The 20,033-nt window shown below is 43.3% G+C and overlaps 2 protein-coding genes across 3 annotated transcripts in view; one reads left to right on the top strand and one right to left on the bottom strand.

Moving 5' to 3' along the window:
* ccdc146 (coiled-coil domain containing 146) overlaps positions 1–19,398 on the bottom strand; it is a 98,266-nt gene extending 78,868 nt beyond the window's left edge. For both annotated transcript variants that reach the window (XM_034112361.2, XM_034112363.1), the window contains exons 1-2: positions 19,260–19,398; positions 18,366–18,547 (exon numbers count right to left, since the gene is read on the bottom strand). In XM_034112361.2, coding sequence (XP_033968252.1) covers positions 18,366–18,547; positions 19,260–19,329 — 252 coding nt within the window. In that variant the 5' untranslated portion in view covers positions 19,330–19,398. The remainder of the gene's footprint in view (positions 1–18,365; positions 18,548–19,259) is intronic.
* LOC117468308 (fibroleukin-like) lies at positions 1,320–17,394 on the top strand. Its single transcript, XM_034112364.2, is given in 7 exon segments — positions 1,320–1,558; positions 1,561–2,060; positions 2,784–2,988; positions 13,251–13,470; positions 14,830–15,000; positions 15,089–15,412; positions 16,284–17,394. Coding segments are annotated over 6 exon segments (1,446 nt in total). The 5' UTR covers positions 1,320–1,524; the 3' UTR covers positions 15,405–15,412; positions 16,284–17,394.
* Positions 19,399–20,033: the final 635 nt, after the last annotated feature.

Raw genomic sequence — 20,033 nt, 5'->3', positions numbered from 1 at the left:
CGGAAATTAATGCAGGATTGAGAACTTCCACAACGGTTCAAGCTGGATTTCCTGCTAACTTATCACATGTTTTTTCCATTCTTGAAGGACAACTGCCAGAGCAAAGTCATTATGTAAAGGTCACCTATTATGCACTTTTTCATGTCTCTCTACATCAACATGTGTCCCCTCTTCTCCATGTCTCTTCTACATCAACATGTGTCCCCTCTTCTTCATGTCTCTTCTACATCAACATGTGTCCCCTCTTCTTCATGTCTCTTCTACATCAACATGTGTCCCCTCTTCTCCATGTCTCTTCTACATCAACATGTGTCCCCTCTTCTTCATGTCTCTTCTACATCAACATGTGTCCCCTCTCTTCTTCATGTCTCTTCTACATCAACATGTGTCCCCTCTTCTCCATGTCTCTTCTACATCAACATGTGTCCCCTCTTCTCCATGTCTCTTCTACATCAACATGTGTCCCCTCTTCTCCATGTCTCTTCTACATCAACATGTGTCCCCTCTTCTCCATGTCTCTTCTACATCAACATGTGTCCCCTCTTCTCCATGTCTCTTCTACATCAACATGTGTCCCCTCTTCTCCATGTCTCTTCTACATCAACATGTGTCCCCTCTTCTTCATGTCTCTTCTACATCAACATGTGTCCCCTCTTCTCCATGTCTCTTCTACATCAACATGTGTCCCCTCTTCTTCATGTCTCTTCTTCATCAACATGTGTCCCCTCTTCTCCATGTCTCTTCTACATCAACATGTGTCCCCTCTTCTCCATGTCTCTTCTACATCAACATGTGTCCCCTCTTCTTCATGTCTCCTCTACATCAACATGTGTCCCCTCTTCTCCATGTCTCTTCTACATCAACATGTGTCCCCTCTTCTCCATGTCTCTTCTACATCAACATGTGTCCCCTCTTCTTCATGTCTCTTCTACATCAACATGTGTCCCCTCTTCTTCATGTCTCTTCAACATGTGTCCCCTCTTCTTCATGTTTCTTCTACGTCAACATGTGTGTCCTCTTCTCCATGTCTCTTCAACATGTGTCCCCTCTTCTTCATGTTTCTTCTACGTCAACATGTGTCCCCTCTTCTCCATGTCTCTTCTACATCAACATGTGTCCCCTCTTCTTCATGTCTCTTCAACATGTGTCCCCTCTTCTTCATGTCTCTTCTACATCAACATGTGTCCCCTCTTCTTCACGTCTCTTCTACATCAACATGTGTGATGCTGATATAGGGTTTTGCATTACGCAATAGAACTGCCCCTCCCTCTCTCTCTCCCTCCCTCCCTCACTCGTCCTGATATTAATGACACGGCTATCTGAGGCAGCGGCAGTCCCCCTGCGCTCTCCCTCCTGCAGGCAGCGCTCATACACACACACACACACACTCACTCTTAAACCAATAGGATCCTGGGCACACATTCCCACACTTCTCCATCTGCAGCACACACACACTACTTTTCGCATTCAGACACTTTGAGGTCATTTCAGAGGCAGTTGCGGACACTTCACACACACTTAGAAATGAGGACGATTGTGCTGTGCGTTTATGCCAGTCTATGCTTACAGCCACCTTGGTGCCGCGCACAAGCCGGGCGGCGGACTTCCCCGTCAACTCTCACCAGAGATGGGACTCTAGCGGACCTTTATCTTTGGGATCTGAATCTGGGACTCCCACCTCATGCCCCATTAAACTGAGACCAACGGGCCAGTGTGGGAGCTCTGGAGCCGGGGCAGAGGAGGGGGAGGACTGCCCTTACCAGCTCACCCTGCCTCCCCTCACCATCCAGCTGCCCAAGCAGTTCAGGCTGCTGGAGAAGACGATGAAGGAGCTGCAGAGCTTGAAGGAGGTGGTCAACAAGCTGAAGGGTGGGTGCCAGGAGTGCCGCGGGGCACGGGGGAATGGAGCGAATGGACTTCAGCAAGCGGACCAGGGACAGACGCCGAGGGAGGACCTGACAGGACAGGACGTGCAAGGTGGCACCAGCCAGGAGGACAGGGGAGATGGTTCTATTTTGGAGAAAAATACTCCGAGCCCGAGCACTATGCAGGAGATGCAGGTAAGAGGCTCATTTTGGTCTCACAAAAAAGAGAACTTTCAACGCTTACAGTTCCTTTTACCAATGCGTGTACATTATTATGAGAACAAATATAAACCTAGTTTTCAGAAAATATTCTTGTGACTGAAAAGTTGAGTGAATTGTCATCGACATTTGCATATTATTGGATTTGGCATTGTTGAAACTGTGTCAAACCTGGACACGTTACAGTGTGTATCATGTAAATATGATTTCTAGGTCTGGACTGACAATGCAATAGTGGTACTGCGCCAGTTTCTGTATTACCATCAGAGAGATGTCAATTCCCTGTAAGCCACTTCATCAACTAGCTTGTGAAGATTTAAGTGACTCGGACCTAAACAAAGTGATAACGAGATAAAACGCTTTGTAGAAACAAAGTCATCCCAATTTGCCCAGTCAAATGTATCCAGCTGGAAAGCAAACTGGCCAGATGTTGAAAGACCTCTAAAGTCCAACCTGGCACCACTCCACCAGGGAAACATTCCTGTGACTGTAAACAGGGTGTGGGACCAGTGTCAAATGGCGGTGATTGTCTTGTAGGTTTGTCCACTCTCGCAGCCATTTTGGCAGACGTCCAAACACCACGTCGACTCGTTTCTATTACATAGAAATAGAATTCGGGCTGGTGACAGTAATCCACCTGCTTTGTATTATGTGCACAGAAATCATTTCTCCCCCCACCCCTGCTCTGGCCCTTCCCAGGTGAAAATGAATAAGATGTCGGCCAGCTTGCGCAACGCCAGGAAACAGATCACGTCTATGCAGGGTCGCCTGGAGGGGCTCAACCTGCTCAACATGGACAACGTGAAGTCTGTGGTGGACCAGCGGGTGGAGAACATCACCGGAGTGATCAACAAGCTCAGCTCCACCTGCACTTCCCAGTGTGCAGTTCGGAACAGCCCACAGAGTAAGCCCACGGTATTTTTCTTCACTGCCATTTGAAAGCCCTCTCCATCTTCCCAGCTATTTACTATACATGTATTCTCTTTGGACAGAAAACCTCTTGTGATTTGTATGGCGCTATATTATGGCGCGTTTCCACCACATGGCCTCGCTCGTTAGGACTGGCTCACTTCGTTAGGACTGGCTCGCTCGTTAGGACTGGCTCACTTTACGGCGCGTCTCCATTACAGTTTAGGAACTGGGGTAGTATCTATAGTAACGCAGTGTAGGCGGAGCGATCGGCTTGTTGTTGTCCTTCACTACGCGATACTCACTCTTCATCTTTTTCAATTTTTCCCTACACTGCAAGACAGTCCTCGAGTAACGGCTTCCGCACATCAGTGTAGAGACCTGCTGAAATACTTTCATATTGCGAGTTGTCCCGTCGAGCTCCCGCTGGATCTTGTCATCTGCAATAAAGGGTAGGAACGTCGTAACTTCCTCGGCGGACCACGGTGTGCTTTTCTTTGCCATTTTTGTTGATCCTCTGTTAACAAAAATGCTGTTTATAAAAATGCTGCAAGCTTCGCTATATATATATATTTATATGCGACGCGTCACATATATTGCGACGATTCTCTCTGACCAATCAGCAGTCGAGAGTGACGTCACAGCCTGGTTGTTCCTGGCCCTAGAACCCTGATTTTATGGGGCCAGAGAAACTGTGAATTAGGACCCGCTAGCCGGCACTAGGCCAAGTGGAAACGCAAACCAAAAGCGGGCCGCTGACGTCACAGCCCTCTTAAACGTGGCTCCGCGCTGTAGTGGAAACGCGCCATTACATTCCGTTCCATCTTTGCTATTTCAAAAGATGCCTCTCCTCTTTTCATGCATTACATTTGTTAGCAATCTCTGCTTGAAAGAATTCACCACAGATGTAGATATGGTAATGATTCTCCCACACACGCATTGCAGTTTGAGGGTTGTTGGAAGGGGACTTCTCCGGCATTGGATCTATCCAATCAGGCCTGAGTGGGCATGGCGACTTGTTTTCACAACAAACAACCCAACTCTGGGTGGTCACCTTCACCCAGTGAGACCTTTCCTTCTGGGAAATGGGAAGTGAAATGTGGTTTGTTGTGAGCGACACGCTGTTGCTATTATCGGTATGAAGAGTGTTGCATAATGTTCAAAAATGTCCACTACTGTAGCAGAGCCTCAGCTGGCTAAGTGCAGCCATAACACAAATTCTAAAATAGTTTTAGGCTGAAGTCATTTTGAGTGAAGCAATATGACTACGAGGGTCAACGTGAGTATTGAAATGACCTTTTATATAACTATTTCAAGTACCTCGACATTCCACTACCCTCCAAATGCACAACATCTCAAAAAGGGAAACTTACTTGGCGCCTACATTACTGAATACTGTGATGTGAAAAAAAAGTATAATACAAAACTGTTTCGAGGTTTCTGAAAAAAAGAAGTCCAGAGATTAGCACAGCCTCATTATGGAAACTTTGAGAAATGCATTAGTAGGGATTGCAAACTAGCCAAGCATAACAAACATTCCCCCTTTGCGTCGATGTAAAAGCTTATTTGGATGAAAGCGTCATTGAAATGCAGGCCTCCTTTCAGGCTGAATAATATCCCGATATTGCACGAGTGAATGTGACATTATATTGGGGGGCTTTTATGTGGAAAGCAGATGTGAGCTTATTTCTAAGTAGATTAGCTGGGACAGTGGTGTGAAGGGAATCCCGGCATTCTCTCTTCTTCTCTGTTTTCTTCCTCCCTACATTTTCTCCCTTCTCCTTCAATCCTGTCCTCTCTCACTCATACATGTATTCCTGTCTATCTGCTTTTCATCGCTCCATTTCCCCTTCATATCTCCTCTCTTGTTCACTTTTCCTTCTGCCACAACATTCCCGACTCCATCCCACTTTAATCCGCTTGTCCCGGTTCCCTACCCCTCCTCTCCCTTCCTCTGGAGGTCATGCTCTTGAGTGTTCATTCCTGCATAAAACACCTAGCTCTCATTATCTCTTGACAACACCACAAGAAGTCATGTGGGCGGCTTTCCCAACATTAGTCACGGATGGCACCCAGGGTCAGTAACACTTGTCTTTGAACATCAATCTGTCATGTTAAACTCAAGATGCGGCAATTTATGCAACAGCAAGTTAGGAAATCATAACCATTGGCGTCTGAAGTGGATCCAAAAGAAGCAGGAAGAAAACAGCTGTTATTACTGTACCAGGGAGATTAATCAAATACGTTTACAGTTTCGCAACGAGAGTATAAACCGTTGCTGCTGGTGATATGTCTTCTTCAAAAGACAAGATTAACAATTTTTTCTAATCTTCGAGATTTCACAACTGGACAAGTGTGAAGTCATCTTAAAACAAACCAACCAAGATGGATGACTATGCCCTACTACTTGATATGAACACGACGTAGAGAGAATGTTTTCCAGTTGTTTATCGTAGTGCTTAGTGAGGCAATTCCTGTCTAAATGGTTCCCCTGCCTCCTGAATAAACTATACATCCAGCTGCCAAATTGCACCTCTCCTTTTGCATGAATCAAATTTACATTCCGTTTTCATCCCAAGAGATACGAGCGAGCAGACGGTAAAATGCCATCGTCTGCATATTATATAGATTTAGGGAGACGTCATAAGAGGACAGATGTGGATTTGTATCTAGTTAGGAGATGAAAAGGGATTTATAATCTAACTCACTGGTTCAGCTCATTAGGCTACACCAGAGGTGCCCAGTACGTCCACCGCGGGGCAATGCTGGTAGATCGCGAGTCATTCATAAAAAAAAAAAATCCAGCTCCGTTAAAATAGACAAACAGGTTTTGATTCCCCGCCTCCCTGCCACTTAAATCATGGAGTTTACTTGATTGACAGAAAAAGCGACCTATCGCTTTCCAGTCTGTTAACCCAGAATGCAAAGCGATGCAAAATCAGTCAAGTGCCGGGAAAACTCAAATTAAGTTAAAGAGACTAACAAGAGACAAACAACCAAAATGAGTGCGGGACCGAGCAAGAAGCTAAAGACATTCCACTTCCACCAGAATGGGAGGAAGAATATTTTGTTGTGATTGTCACATTCAAAGGTTATTGGCCTTATTTGTAAAGCAAGCCTCGCTCTGCCAAAGAAAGGTAACGTGGAGAGGCAATTATCGGAGTGTTTCACAAAGCATATGACAGCGACTTCGTACCGAGTTGAGAAAGAGAAAGGTCATGTATTATTGCTACACAAATATTATCTCGCAGTCTTAGTGTCGCCAACATCGTTTCTAATATGCAAAAAGACAAACAGAATGCATCTATGGTCGGTGGATTTTCGAACCTTGTCCAATCATAACGAGATCTCTCTCCCCCGTGTGTGAGGGGGCGGAGCAGTTACACCACACGACCAGGCTGCTACAATGGCAGCAACACAAACGGCGGGGATGGGCGGGAGAGAAGCGCTCCAAGGGGGTGTGGGTGTTAAAATGTTAACACCCTTCTTGAGGTGGAGCAATGCTCGTTGCCAAGAGTGGCTTAGCATGTAAAGGGGCGGAAGACACGAGCAATTTGTCCTGAACAATTTAGCAAAAATGCGTCCACATTCCAGGACGGAGGAATGCACCCGGGGTTCCACTGTCTTCTAGCAGCTTCTGTAGCGACCCGTCCACGAGTAACATTTCCACGTCAGGTGTTATGTATGCTAGCAGCAAACACACAGAGTTAACTCCATTATACAAACATGGGTTAATGATTAGAGGTAACTGAGTTATTTATTATATTATCCACGAGGACGAAAACGGCTAAAACGCATAGGATTAACGCAAACGCAATCGCAAACGGCTTCCGTCCACATGCAATAATTATCCGGATAGTGTCTGCCCACACGAGACCGCTCTGTTTAGCTCCAACCGCTGGAGAAGCTGCAGTACATGCAGGAGCCTGTAGGTGGCGCTGTAACTTCCTCCACAAAAGCAGCGAAGAAGCATGGTTGTCATGGTTGCCCTTCTGTTTATTCTCCGCGGTGGCGGCCGAGGGAACCGGGCAGAGTTTTTCGCCAGTCAACGTGTATTAAAGTTGAAATCTTCCGGACAACATTTTAAAAAAGTGCCGGTCAAAAGTCTTCTTTGTTATTTATTGAGCTTTAAAACAAATGAATAACGACTCTATATAATATAATAATAAAATACACGGAGCCTCTCTTTTTCCTCCCTCCCTTCGGACAGCGTCAGTGTCTGTCTCATGCAGCAGCTCATCCAGTAATCAGTGACCCGGCCGACTGTAAAAATAAACATATTTATAAACTAGTTTAGGGAGTTTGAGAGGTAATATAAATAGCTAAGGGTGATGATCTGACTTGAAGTGTGTGTTTTGCTGCAGCGGGAGGAGCTGCAGGGGAGCAGAGCTGCATGTCTCCGTCCTGTCAGATTAGACTTCACTCGCGAGAGAAAGATAAATAATCTGAATTCAGGGTGCAGTTTACTTTGACGCGGGGTGAGCAGCAGAGGTGGGGAGAGGCGGGGCTATTGCCTCATCATTATTGCTGTAGATGTTGCACAAACAACTGTAGCATGGTCAATAGCGTCCGGAGCAAGATAGCAACTCTGCGATCCGCCATTGTTGTTGTTGTTGGTGGCGAAACACTTCAGCACTGGCGCGGGGTAAACGGAGGTGAGCAGAAGAGGTGGGAGAGGCGGGGCTATTGCGCAATCACTATCAGTGATCTGAAAATGTCCGTATAGGGCGCACACAGGGAGCCGTTTGACCCCCAGAGAGTGGCGTATGCATTTCTATCCACCTTGGGACCCGTTGTCGTTTCCTCAGTCGTTTAGTGCCGTATTTAGTGTATTTATTAGTCTGTTAAAGTTTCAGCTATTCTGTTTACAGTTCTGTCATCAGATTATTTAATACGATTTGTTAAAACATGTTGTTTCTTTTGATGTGAAAATATTATTTATTTAATTTAAATAAAAAGCATGTTAATTTTGTAAACAATTTGTTAATTTAATAATATATGTATTTTTGAATCAAGTATTACACTTTATTGTCTTCATTGTTAGTTTCCACATGCCTAAAACAACCTCAAGCTAAATCTAAAAGTTGATGGCTAAATAAGAGCGTTTGAGAAATCGTGCAAGGAATAGTCGATTAATCGTTTCATTAATCGATAGATTAATCGATTATCAAATTAGTCGTTTGTTGCAGCCCTATTATCCCATGTATAAATAAAACGTGTTATTCAGAAACCCTTGCCAGTTAGGATTTTCTTTTTGGTTGGTAGACCTCGGTGAGCTGGTCATTTCAAAGTAGCTCATCAGCCCAAAAAGTGTGGGCACCCCTGGGCTACACTATACAGTTCGTAACATTTACACTCTGTAGGCTTGAAAAAGTTTCTTTTGAACTTCCTTTTATCCCTATCAATGCCACTTTGTCACAAGCTCAAAGAGAGAGCAGCTAATGAGGGACAAGCAGCTAATAACCCTAACCCTAATAAAACACTGGCCACTGTGAATTGCCATGTCACCATCGAGCGACGGTACGTTTGCCAAGATGCTTTTATCGCTCAAGTGTTTCTTTCACCCCGTTTGCCAATTCCCATCCCTGCTGCAAGCACTAATCTTCCCTTTCACCGCTGTAAGACGTATTAAGGCCTTGAGGTGAACGGGTAGCAATTCATGTTACGGTTCGGCTACATTTACTCAATTACGGACAGAGAATGGATGTCAAGAACTGCTTGTCTGCGATTGTGGTGACACACAGCTTCCGAAAAGGAAGGGTGTTGCTTTTTGATTTGTGTCAAAACAGACGGTTGTACTTTTTGTGGTGAAAGATTAAACTATCACTTTGTAGACACATTTCCTTCCATTCGAGGTGCTAATCTAAGCGGACTACTGGTTGTCACAGAGCGCGCTTCCCTGATAACAGGGTTGTCTTCCTTTCATGCCAATCATTGATATGCATGCCAAAGAGGCGAGGTTCGTCAAGAATTGGGCTAAAAGGCGTCAATACTTTTTGGAAGTTTCTAAGAAATTAGTCAAAGGCCTCAGCCACAAAACGAACCAATCGTTTGACTCAACAGCAAACATGTGGACACCAGTAGGTGGTTGATATTATAGTTATTTAGGTCAGGCACAGTGCCAGAAGTAGTCAAATGAGATGGCTCTTCTGCCCGTGGATGCTGGCTGCAGACAGATGTTGACAAATAGAGATGTGAAGTGGAGAAACTACCCTCATTTAAAGTGAACACTTTGAATGCCAAGTACAGCGAGAGCCGTTAACGTGACAAGGATACATCTTTCAAACATCATGCACTGCTTTCAGATTGCGTGATCTACAATGCTGTGGCCATGTTGCACACAAAGTTCTCTGCATATGTTGACAGGGAAATGTAGAAGATGGCTACAGAGATAAAGCAACCAAACGACATGAATGGTGTTTTATTTTGCACACCATGCACTTACAAAAACTTAGGAAACACAAAACTTACATTGCTTTACTTAACAAAACATTTTTGGTCTTTCCTTCCTGTGCTTGAAGAAACCTCTGTTATTATCAGTATGGCTCTGTTCCACCGTTGTTCTTTATAATCTACCATGCCATTTAGCAGATTCAACAGTAACCCCCTAATCCCACCAGGAGCGTCTGCGCTGCGGCTGCGGAGTTTTTAGCGATCGCGACCACTCTAGTCAATGGGTGCTATTCCACCAGACCCGCTGCGCCGCGCTTCCAATTTTAATATGAGGAAATTACCTGCGTACTCTCTCCCAGCATACACGCGGTTTGATTGGCTAGCGCTTCTACTGTCAGATTTGCATACGTATTTTTTACCACTAAAATACAGCAACACATCTTTGATTCATGTCGTTTGTAACTGGAATATTACAATTATTATTAACTGTGTCTGTAGTCTACAACACAACAAAATAGGAAATAACAACAATAAACACGATTTAAACAGACACAAACATAAACCATTTAACTACGTAGGCTACTTACTTGTAGAAGTACAAATGTCCAGGAAATATTCCAAAATCAACAACAACTGCGCGGCTGCACACACGACGCTCCGCTTCCGCAACGTTTTGAAACGGGCCTGGTGGGTTATGACGCAGGAGGAGGTCGCAGCACGGCGCAGCGCTGACACTTCTGGTGGGATCAGGGGGTAAGACAAATCTGTATCAGCAGAGGACTGCGTCACTCAGTCGGGGTCCACATGCTGCCTGCCCAATGTCAAGATGATTCAGGCCCCAGGTGCCAAACGTGCAGGGAGGGGGTACGCTTCTCTAATCCAGTTTTACACTTTCCCACGTTTTGACAAGTCTGTTCCTTTAAATTCCCAAATGCTAACTGACAGGCGCCTTTGGATCTCGGGTTTGGATGGGGTCAGCGGCCCGCAGTGCGACACAGGGGCCAGAAGCAAGAGTTAGAGAAACAAGTGGAAAGATATTTTAGACAAATGTGGGAAGAAATCTCAGAAAGTAGCAGAGCTGTCTGAAATGTCCCGCGGTGCAACAAGGGAGAATGTCGTTGACTTTCATCCTCTGACCGTGGCCCCTGTCCTTTGCTTTCTTTTCTTTTATGTTTCAGTCCTCATGTGATTTCCAGAAAGGGACATCATGGTGAGGATGAGCAAGAGTGTCCTCAAGTGCTTACAGAAAGATAGTTCTTAGTTTAATGCTTGATGACATGATGATTCATCTGCACTTGGCAATAGTTTAGTCAGAGGCTGGAGAACTGCAGTTGGAATGTGTTGGAATAAACTTCCCCCGGAAATTAATGCAGGATTGAGAACTTCCACAACGGTTCAAGCTGGATTTCCTGCTAACTTATCACATGTTTTTTCCATTCTTGAAGGACAACTGCCAGAGCAAAGTCATTATGTAAAGGTCACCTATTATGCACTTTTTCATGTCTCTTCTACATCAACATGTGTCCCCTCTTCTCCATGTCTCTTCTACATCAACATGTGTCCCCTCTTCTTCATGTCTCTTCTACATCAACATGTGTCCCCTCTTCTTCATGTCTCTTCTACATCAACATGTGTCCCCTCTTCTCCATGTCTCTTCTACATCAACATGTGTCCCCTCTTCTTCATGTCTCTTCTACATCAACATGTGTCCCCTCTTCTTCATGTCTCTTCTACATCAACATGTGTCCCCTCTTCTCCATGTCTCTTCTACATCAACATGTGTCCCCTCTTCTCCATGTCTCTTCTACATCAACATGTGTCCCCTCTTCTCCATGTCTCTTCTACATCAACATGTGTCCCCTCTTCTCCATGTCTCTTCTACATCAACATGTGTCCCCTCTTCTCCATGTCTCTTCTACATCAACATGTGTCCCCTCTTCTCCATGTCTCTTCTACATCAACATGTGTCCCCTCTTCTTCATGTCTCTTCTACATCAACATGTGTCCCCTCTTCTCCATGTCTCTTCTACATCAACATGTGTCCCCTCTTCTTCATGTCTCTTCTTCATCAACATGTGTCCCCTCTTCTCCATGTCTCTTCTACATCAACATGTGTCCCCTCTTCTCCATGTCTCTTCTACATCAACATGTGTCCCCTCTTCTTCATGTCTCCTCTACATCAACATGTGTCCCCTCTTCTCCATGTCTCTTCTACATCAACATGTGTCCCCTCTTCTCCATGTCTCTTCTACATCAACATGTGTCCCCTCTTCTTCATGTCTCTTCTACATCAACATGTGTCCCCTCTTCTTCATGTCTCTTCAACATGTGTCCCCTCTTCTTCATGTTTCTTCTACGTCAACATGTGTGTCCTCTTCTCCATGTCTCTTCAACATGTGTCCCCTCTTCTTCATGTTTCTTCTACGTCAACATGTGTCCCCTCTTCTCCATGTCTCTTCTACATCAACATGTGTCCCCTCTTCTTCATGTCTCTTCAACATGTGTCCCCTCTTCTTCATGTCTCTTCTACATCAACATGTGTCCCCTCTTCTTCACGTCTCTTCTACATCAACATGTGTCCCCTCTTCCTCACGTCTCTTCTACATCAACATGTGTCCCCTCTTCCTCATGTCTCTTCTACATCAACATGTGTCCCCTCTTCTTCACGTCTCTTCTACATCAACATGTGTCCCCTCTTCCTCATGTCTCTTCTACATCAACATGTGTCCCCTCTTCTTCATGTCTCTTCTACATCAACATGTGTCCCCTCTTCCTCATGTCTCTTCTACATCAACATGTGTCCCCTCTTCTTCATGTCTCTTCTACATCAACATGTGTCCCCTCTTCTTCATGTCTCTTCTACATCAACATGTGTCCCCTCTTCTTCATGTCTCTTCTACATCAACATGTGTCCCCTCTTCTCCATGTCTCTTCTACATCAACATGTGTCCCCTCTTCTCCATGTCTCTTCTACATCAACATGTGTCCCCTCTTCTTCATGTCTCTTCTACATCAACATGTGTCCCCTCTTCTTCATGTCTCTTCTACATCAGCATGTGTCCCCTCTTCTTCATGTCTCTTCTACATCAACATGTGTCCCCTCTTCTTCATGTCTCTTCTACATCAACATGTGTCCCCTCTTCTCCATGTCTCTTCTACATCAACATGTGTCCCCTCTTCTCCATGTCTCTTCTACATCAACATGTGTCCCCTCTTCTTCATGTCTCTTCTACATCAACATGTGTCCCCTCTTCTTCATGTCTCTTCTACATCAACATGTGTCCCCTCTTCTTCATGTCTCTTCTACATCAACATGTGTCCCCTCTTCTCCATGTCTCTTCTACATCAACATGTGTCCCCTCTTCTTCATGTCTCTTCTACATCAACATGTGTCCCCTCTTCTTCATGTCTCTTCTACATCAACATGTGTCCCCTCTTCTTCATGTCTCTTCTACATCAACATGTGTCCCCTCTTCTTCATGTCTCTTCTACATCAACATGTGTCCCCTCTTCTTAATGTCTCTTCTACATCAACATGTGTCCCCTCTTCTTCATGTCTCTGAATCTCCTCTAGAGCACCATTGTGTTCTTTGTAACCAAATCTCTCTCAGAGGGGCGTGGGGAGGGGCTCCTTATTTTCATCTAAAGTCACAGACAGAGAATCAGTACTTTGGAAACAGGGCTGAAACAGAGGGGATTATGGGTAATGCTGCAATGATCTGTTTGGTATTGCGAGGCCAAACACTTCAGAGACATGTTTGTATATATCTGAGACTTATAATATATGGATGAAAAGCAGTCCATCCAGTAAGATCTCCTATAACCACCTCTCATCGTCCATCATCTCTCTCTTTGCCCCATCAGTGATCTTTGCCCCTCGGGACTGTTCAGACTACAATGTGCTGGAGGCGAGGAAGAACGGCGTGTACAGCGTGACCCTTGATCCCCGCAATGGCTCAGTTGACGTCTTCTGTGACATGGAGTCCTATGGGGGCGGATGGACCGTGATACAGCAACGGCTCGATGGGTCTGTCAGCTTCAACCGCACCTGGGCCGATTATAAGAAAGGCTTCGGGAACCTCAGGTAATGAGCTTGGGTTTATTTCTTTCCCTCCTTTCAAAAGATATCTTCGGGACGGGAATATTTGCTGGAAACCAAATTGACAATTGTGGCTTAGAGGCTTAAAAAGACAACCAGATATATCTAACTGGTATCGATAAAAGTATTGTCTCTGGTAGGTTTTCCAACTTAAAGGGGCCATGTTATGCTTTTTGTGGTGTTCCTTTTCCTGTAGTGTATTATATACGTTGTTGTGCATGTAAATTGTCTGCAAAAACAAAAAATTCCCACACACTCACCCCGCCCCCCGCCTGCCTGAAACACCTTCATTAAACTCCTTTGTTTACTACCGTAACAAAATGATATCACTGACACACTCGCGATTCTATTGCCTCGCGTTCCAATGCATTGTTTGCAATATGCTAAGGGAATTTCAGACACACCTCGAAGCAGTTGACCAATCACAACAGAGCCGGCCAGCTAACCAAAGAGCAGACTGGGCTCTGGTTTCAGACAGAGGGTGAAAAGAGCTGCAGCAGCACAGAAAGTATGAGATGGACCATTTTGAAAAATAAAGCCTGTACATATTTCACAGTCGAGCCACAAAATACAAATATTAATCTGAAAACGAGCGTCATATGACCTCTTTAGTAGAAGAGGACTACTAAATCAACCGAAAAAACTAAACAAGAAAAAAGAGAAAGACATTCAGAAAACCGAAAAAGTACGATAAAATAAGAACAATTACAACCTCACGAACAGATTGGTGAGAATCATCACGTAAATCCCCTGTTTGTAGCAACAAGCTGGCATCTACTAACCAACTGTACCGGTAACATAATATCATCTTCTCACTTAAATGTTATCCTACCATCTGCTCAGGTAACCTATTGGTGAACAACAATTTAACAATTCCCTTCACATGCAACATATAAAAGCAAATGACTACAGCACAGCTGACCCCTTTTAACATGCAATTAATAATTTAGGACTGGAAAAATGGTTAAAGATGGGAAATAGCTTCCTGTGAAAATGGAAGGAAGCAGCCGTTCAACACAGACTATGTTCTGTTTTAACGCATCGCCCTTTCTACAACTAGATTCATATTTCAGGCCATGTTCTGCCCTCTGCTCCTGAAGGAAGGAGTTTTATATGACAACCATGGATGTAGTAAAACCTCCCACTGAAAGAATAATGTCTCCTCTCAACCCTCTCTTACCGTCACACTCCTCTGCCCTTGCATCTCCTCCTTCCCTCTGTCGTTAACTTAAATCATTTTGAGTAGCTTTCTAATCAGATGTACACCGATATGCGCTTTTTAATAATCTCAATATGTTTTACCTTGTCCTTTCCCCTCTTATCTGCACTTCCCCTCTTCTGTAGAGGTGAGTTCTGGCTGGGCAATGACCATATCCACTCGATGACAAAAGTCAAAGACATGGTGCTCCGCATCGAGCTGGAGGACTTCGAGGGTGTCCGGGAGTACGCAAAGTTCGAACAGTTCTATGTGGCCAATGAATTCCTCCGCTATCGACTGTCTATCAGTGGATACAGGTACACTTTTAGATTCTCTGCTTGCACGCTCGATCAAATATTCATAAAGAAGGACTACATCTTATATAAGTGTTGATGTTTCTTGCAGTGGGACAGCTGGGAACGCCATCCATTTCAACAAGCACTTCAACCACGACCAGAAGTTCTTCTCGACGCCCGACCGCGACAACGACATGTACCCCTCCGGAAGCTGCGGCGCCTACTACAGTTCCGGTTGGTGGTTCGACGCCTGCATGTCCGCCAACCTCAACGGGAAGTACTATCACAAGAGGTACAAGGGAGTGAGGAACGGGATCTTCTGGGGAACGTGGCACAACATGTCCACGGAGTACTACCCCACCAACTACAGGCAGGCCTTCAAAACCGTCAAGATGCTGATGAGGCCCAAGAACTACGCTCCGTAAGGGGACAGGTAAATATGAATATGGAAAGGCGGAGAATAGACGGAAAAACACCAACAATTAGTCATGCAAAACAAGGTGTTTTCGCGTGTAATAAGTAAAAAGATCTGCCAATAGAACAAGGGAACATTTGCTTGGTTAGATTTCTTGAAATAAGACGGGGTATATTAGATAAAGAAGATCTTGTGGTAAGCTGGGAAAACTTATTTTGAACTACCGTACTTTTCGGACTACAAGCCGCGACTTTTTCCCCCATTTTTTTTGTACAGCTAACGGCCACTAGGGAACCTCCTAAATCTATGGATTTTACAGGTAAAATTAACCACCTTAACTCTATGGGCTCTATGACCGGTCCGCGCCCGCCACCTTTAAGCGGCGGGCTCCAGCAGGACAAGCTGGAGGCCGGAAAAGAGTGAGACAGGTAGCGCGCCAAAGTAAAAGTGGAACCGAGAGACAGAACGAGAGCAAGACAGACGGACAATTTAGCTGCTGCGGCTCATATGCAGGTGCGCTTTATAGTCCGGAAAGTACGGTATATCTTACCAGGATCAGGAAATGTTCTGTTGCCTGAAATGCTCAAAAGTTTTCAGTTTTCTGATGTTAGTTGGTGATTTTACGATAAGTCTTTTTTTTTTTTAGATGAACCATCTTTTACAAAAACCACAGCAGCTTAAAAATGCATTGTCTAAAAACAAGACCCATCTCACTGCATTGTTACCTCTTCAGTTATTAGGTCTCACAGTATATCGAGTGGAAAGACATATTCTGACTAGAAATTAGACGAATATACTTGGCAAGATTTTGAGTTTGTACAGTGAAAAAGACAATTGTGAAAGTAAAGGTAACATTTTGTAACCGTGCCATTATTTTTCTCCACTGCAGTGAGCGCGGCCGTCCAAACATTCAAATCGGATTCAAATGATGATACTAAAGGACAATGGACTATGAACGATGATGGACTAATAAAAAATACACACACAGTCTAAAGGCCAGCCTCCTACAGTGGCCATCATATTCTACGGTGGGTTAACATGAGAGATTTTTCACCTTTTTTCTGACATTTCTCCACTTTCTGTCTCCCCTGCTATAAAAACCAGCTGAGACACGGCACAGCAAACAGCAGTAGTTAAAGCTAATGAGCTATCATTTTCTCCGCTCTAAATGGTTTCATAATTAACAGCAGCCACTCGAGTGAGGTATATGAGAGCTGATGATACACTTTTTAGTGGCTCGGAAATTCATAGTGAAAAACTTCATGCCGGGGTCAGAGTCAAAATGTTTAAAAAATAATTACAGGAAGTGATATACGACACGCTTTGGGTAGCAGCTTCTGTGTCGTTCACTTAATTACCCTGGGACACTTTGCTAATGTATCATCATCCTACACAGTATAAAACATCCAAGGATAAATACGCACCCTGAAATACAATTCTATTGGATCGTTCCCAAGTATATTCTGCATTATTGATGCTCCATTACATTTTTCTTGACAGCAGCCCCGGAGCAGGACACTGCTGCAAAAATAACCTGTTCCTATTGTACTCCCCTTTATCTCTGGGTGCACTGAACTACTGCACATCTCTTGATGCCATGCACCAGTTTTCATGTGTAAAAAAAACTCCCGAGTCATCACTTGTACAATACTGCCGCCTAACGTTAGCACTCTGTAAAGCACCATTTAATCCATTCTATGCGCACTGTGAATGGGAAGGATGGGGAAAGAAACTTTAAGGACGTGTACAGTATTTATTTGATTTTGTGAGGTATGACAGCTTTTATATGATGCATAGGTCATACAGGACAAGTCTAATGATTGTTGATATTCAAGCAATGATGAAGACTGTGCAGTATTGTGACCATTCATAGTAATTATGTGTGTATTTGGAGCTTCGTGTGTGTACGATATTGATATTTTCTATCATTCATATTCAACCGTCATGCCAAAAGATTATGCACTTTTTTATATCAAAAAATGAATAAAGTTCTAACTTCATGGCTGTGTACATTTCAGTGTTTGAAATCCTGTTGAAGACATATGAGTAGAAATCCCTTAAAAGTGCGCCTGTTATGCTGCATGCCCATAATGAACGGGTTAATGAGGTGTTGACTCATTCAAGTGACTCAGTACCAGAGGGAGTACATATCAGTCATCACAGAATCACACTGTGGGCGGGGCCTGTGACTTTAATGTCTGTTTACTGTATGTGACCATCACCTTAATAAAAAATTATTGTGCTCATCCACATGATGAATTCAATTCCAAGTATTTACTTTTCTTTAAACATTAAGGTAAATGTTGTATGGCCCACAAATCCATGTACAGTACCAAGATATATTTTAAAGATAATCTATCAGGGAAAAAAGGCAATGAAGTAAATGTGAAGTACTCAGATCCTGTACTTAAGTAAAAGTTGAAATACTATGCTCTTAACAAGTAAACATCCTGAATTCAAAATGTTACCAAAGCAATAGTACAATAGCCATCAAAATGTAATTAAAGTAGAAGTACTCATTCTGCACGGTGGCCCATTGCAGTGATATAAAGTACAAAAGTATTATCAGCTAAATGTACTTCAAGTATCAAAAGTAAAAGTATTCAGAATGGCTATTTCAAAGTCATATTAAATAATATTGTTTTTATAACATGTACAAGCCTTTTAATGTTAAAGTTTGTCAATGTGGAGCCAATTTTAAAAGACTATGTCAAATACATGATGGATAAGAATATATTGTGTTTTCATATTTAGTAACTAGAGTGTTAAATAAATGTAGTGTAATAAAAAGCACATTATCTACCTGTGGTTTGTAGTGGTAAAGTAAAATGATAAATAATACTGAAGTACGGTACTTGACGCTACTGTATGTTTGTCTTTCATGTGAAACTTCTAAAATGCTATTTAATTTATAATTTATTTAATATATAATTTATTTAAATGACTATTAATCATCATGTATGAGTCTTACCTCCTCAAGGCACTGGAAGGCAGAGCTAGCAGTTACATCAGTAGTAGCAAAGGATGGATCCTCTGGGAGTGAAGCATCAGGTGTAAGGGCCGCCTGGGGGGTATCCTCCTCCTCCTCCTCCTCCTCCTCCACTTCTCCTCCACTGGGATTCATGCAACCCTGTTCCTCCTCAGATTGACTCACTAATGCAAAACATATAGATAGATACAGTCCATTAACCAATCTATTCATAAGTATTATAGATTGAAGGCAGGGAGAAAGCATGGAGAATACGAGCATTGCATTTATGAAACAGGATAAAAACATCAATAGCAACATGCTATGCAGGATGGGTAACTCGGAATCTTCTTCATCTTAATTGATAAATACTCTGTAATTTCCCCAGAGTTGAGTTACCCCCCCAACATCATTTGAGGGGTCAGAGGGTAATTTGGTATGAAAGGTGTTGCCAAAAAGCTGTCTATCAATACCACAAACCGGAAGTACTAGCAAGAGCTCTTTAAAACACACGTTCAATATTCATAGCTGATTTTAAGGGGAATAAATAATGTTAATATGTATATTATATAATATATGAAGTCTATGCAAGGTGGTATAGGGACAGTATCACCTGAATATGTGAGCAGTGCGCTTCAAAATCAAAATATACAGTTTAATTTATACTTTGTTGACTAAATGCTCAACGCCAATACATAAACGTCCCTTTCTATGGCGTCATCATTAAAAACACGTTCTTAAGTAAAAATGCTGCATGTTGATGTGTAACGTTACTGTTAATGCTAATGTACGTAGCTAAAACACAAGCTAAGCGTTAGCTAACAATACAAGTAGTTCATGTTTGTGTCGGTGTTTGTTTGCTAAACAAAGAAACAAATACTTTTACAAAAGTCTTACTTGTAAATGTCTTGAATCCTCCTTGAAAACTCCGTCCCCTGGTGCAATGAAAGTACAACACCGTACGCATTTAACAGTTTAAATAACGTTAAAGCTAACAGCAAATGTTAGCAAAACTCAATCACAGTTTTCTCTCAGGTTAAACGCTGTGTTTTGGTTACTATAGCAACGACGTCATGCGCCACTAATCATGTCAGGTTACGTGCTTTATTTTCACCACGCTTCATTATATTCAAGCTATGTTTTCTCCTTAAAGTTAACATTTGATGATATGCAAAGATGTAACAGTGAAAACAAGTGCATCCATTTAATCAAGTTGTATTTAACACTTGCAGTGAGTGTCCAGCAGATGGCGGTAAATAGTCGGGCTAATTTACTGTAATGTCAAAACAAAGCATCAACATGTGTCATGCAATGTATGTCAACAGAGAGCAGCAACAACACACAGCCAGCTGACTGTACACTGAATGGTACCAAAACAAATCTGGAACCAACTTCAAAGGTGATTTGTGCAATACTGCCTTTTCCTCCTGCTTCGTTCAAATTCCCACAGTGCACTCCTGAGAGTTGGCATGCCCCATTACTCACTCCCTGCAACAGCTGCGACGATGTGTTATATATCTCAGAAATGCATCTGCGTGAATGCTATATGTGTGTGTGCATACAATATGTATGAAAGAGACCTTTCTCTGCCAACTAAAGGTAGAGACGGACATGATATAACTCAAGAAGCTGGGTGCCACCAAGCAAGAAACACCTTTAACCCTCACCCTC

This window comes from Pseudochaenichthys georgianus, chromosome 23, assembly GCF_902827115.2.
Source record: "Pseudochaenichthys georgianus chromosome 23, fPseGeo1.2, whole genome shotgun sequence".
Taxonomy (NCBI): domain Eukaryota; kingdom Metazoa; phylum Chordata; class Actinopteri; order Perciformes; family Channichthyidae; genus Pseudochaenichthys; species Pseudochaenichthys georgianus.
This window is presented reverse-complemented; position numbering and strand designations above follow the sequence as displayed.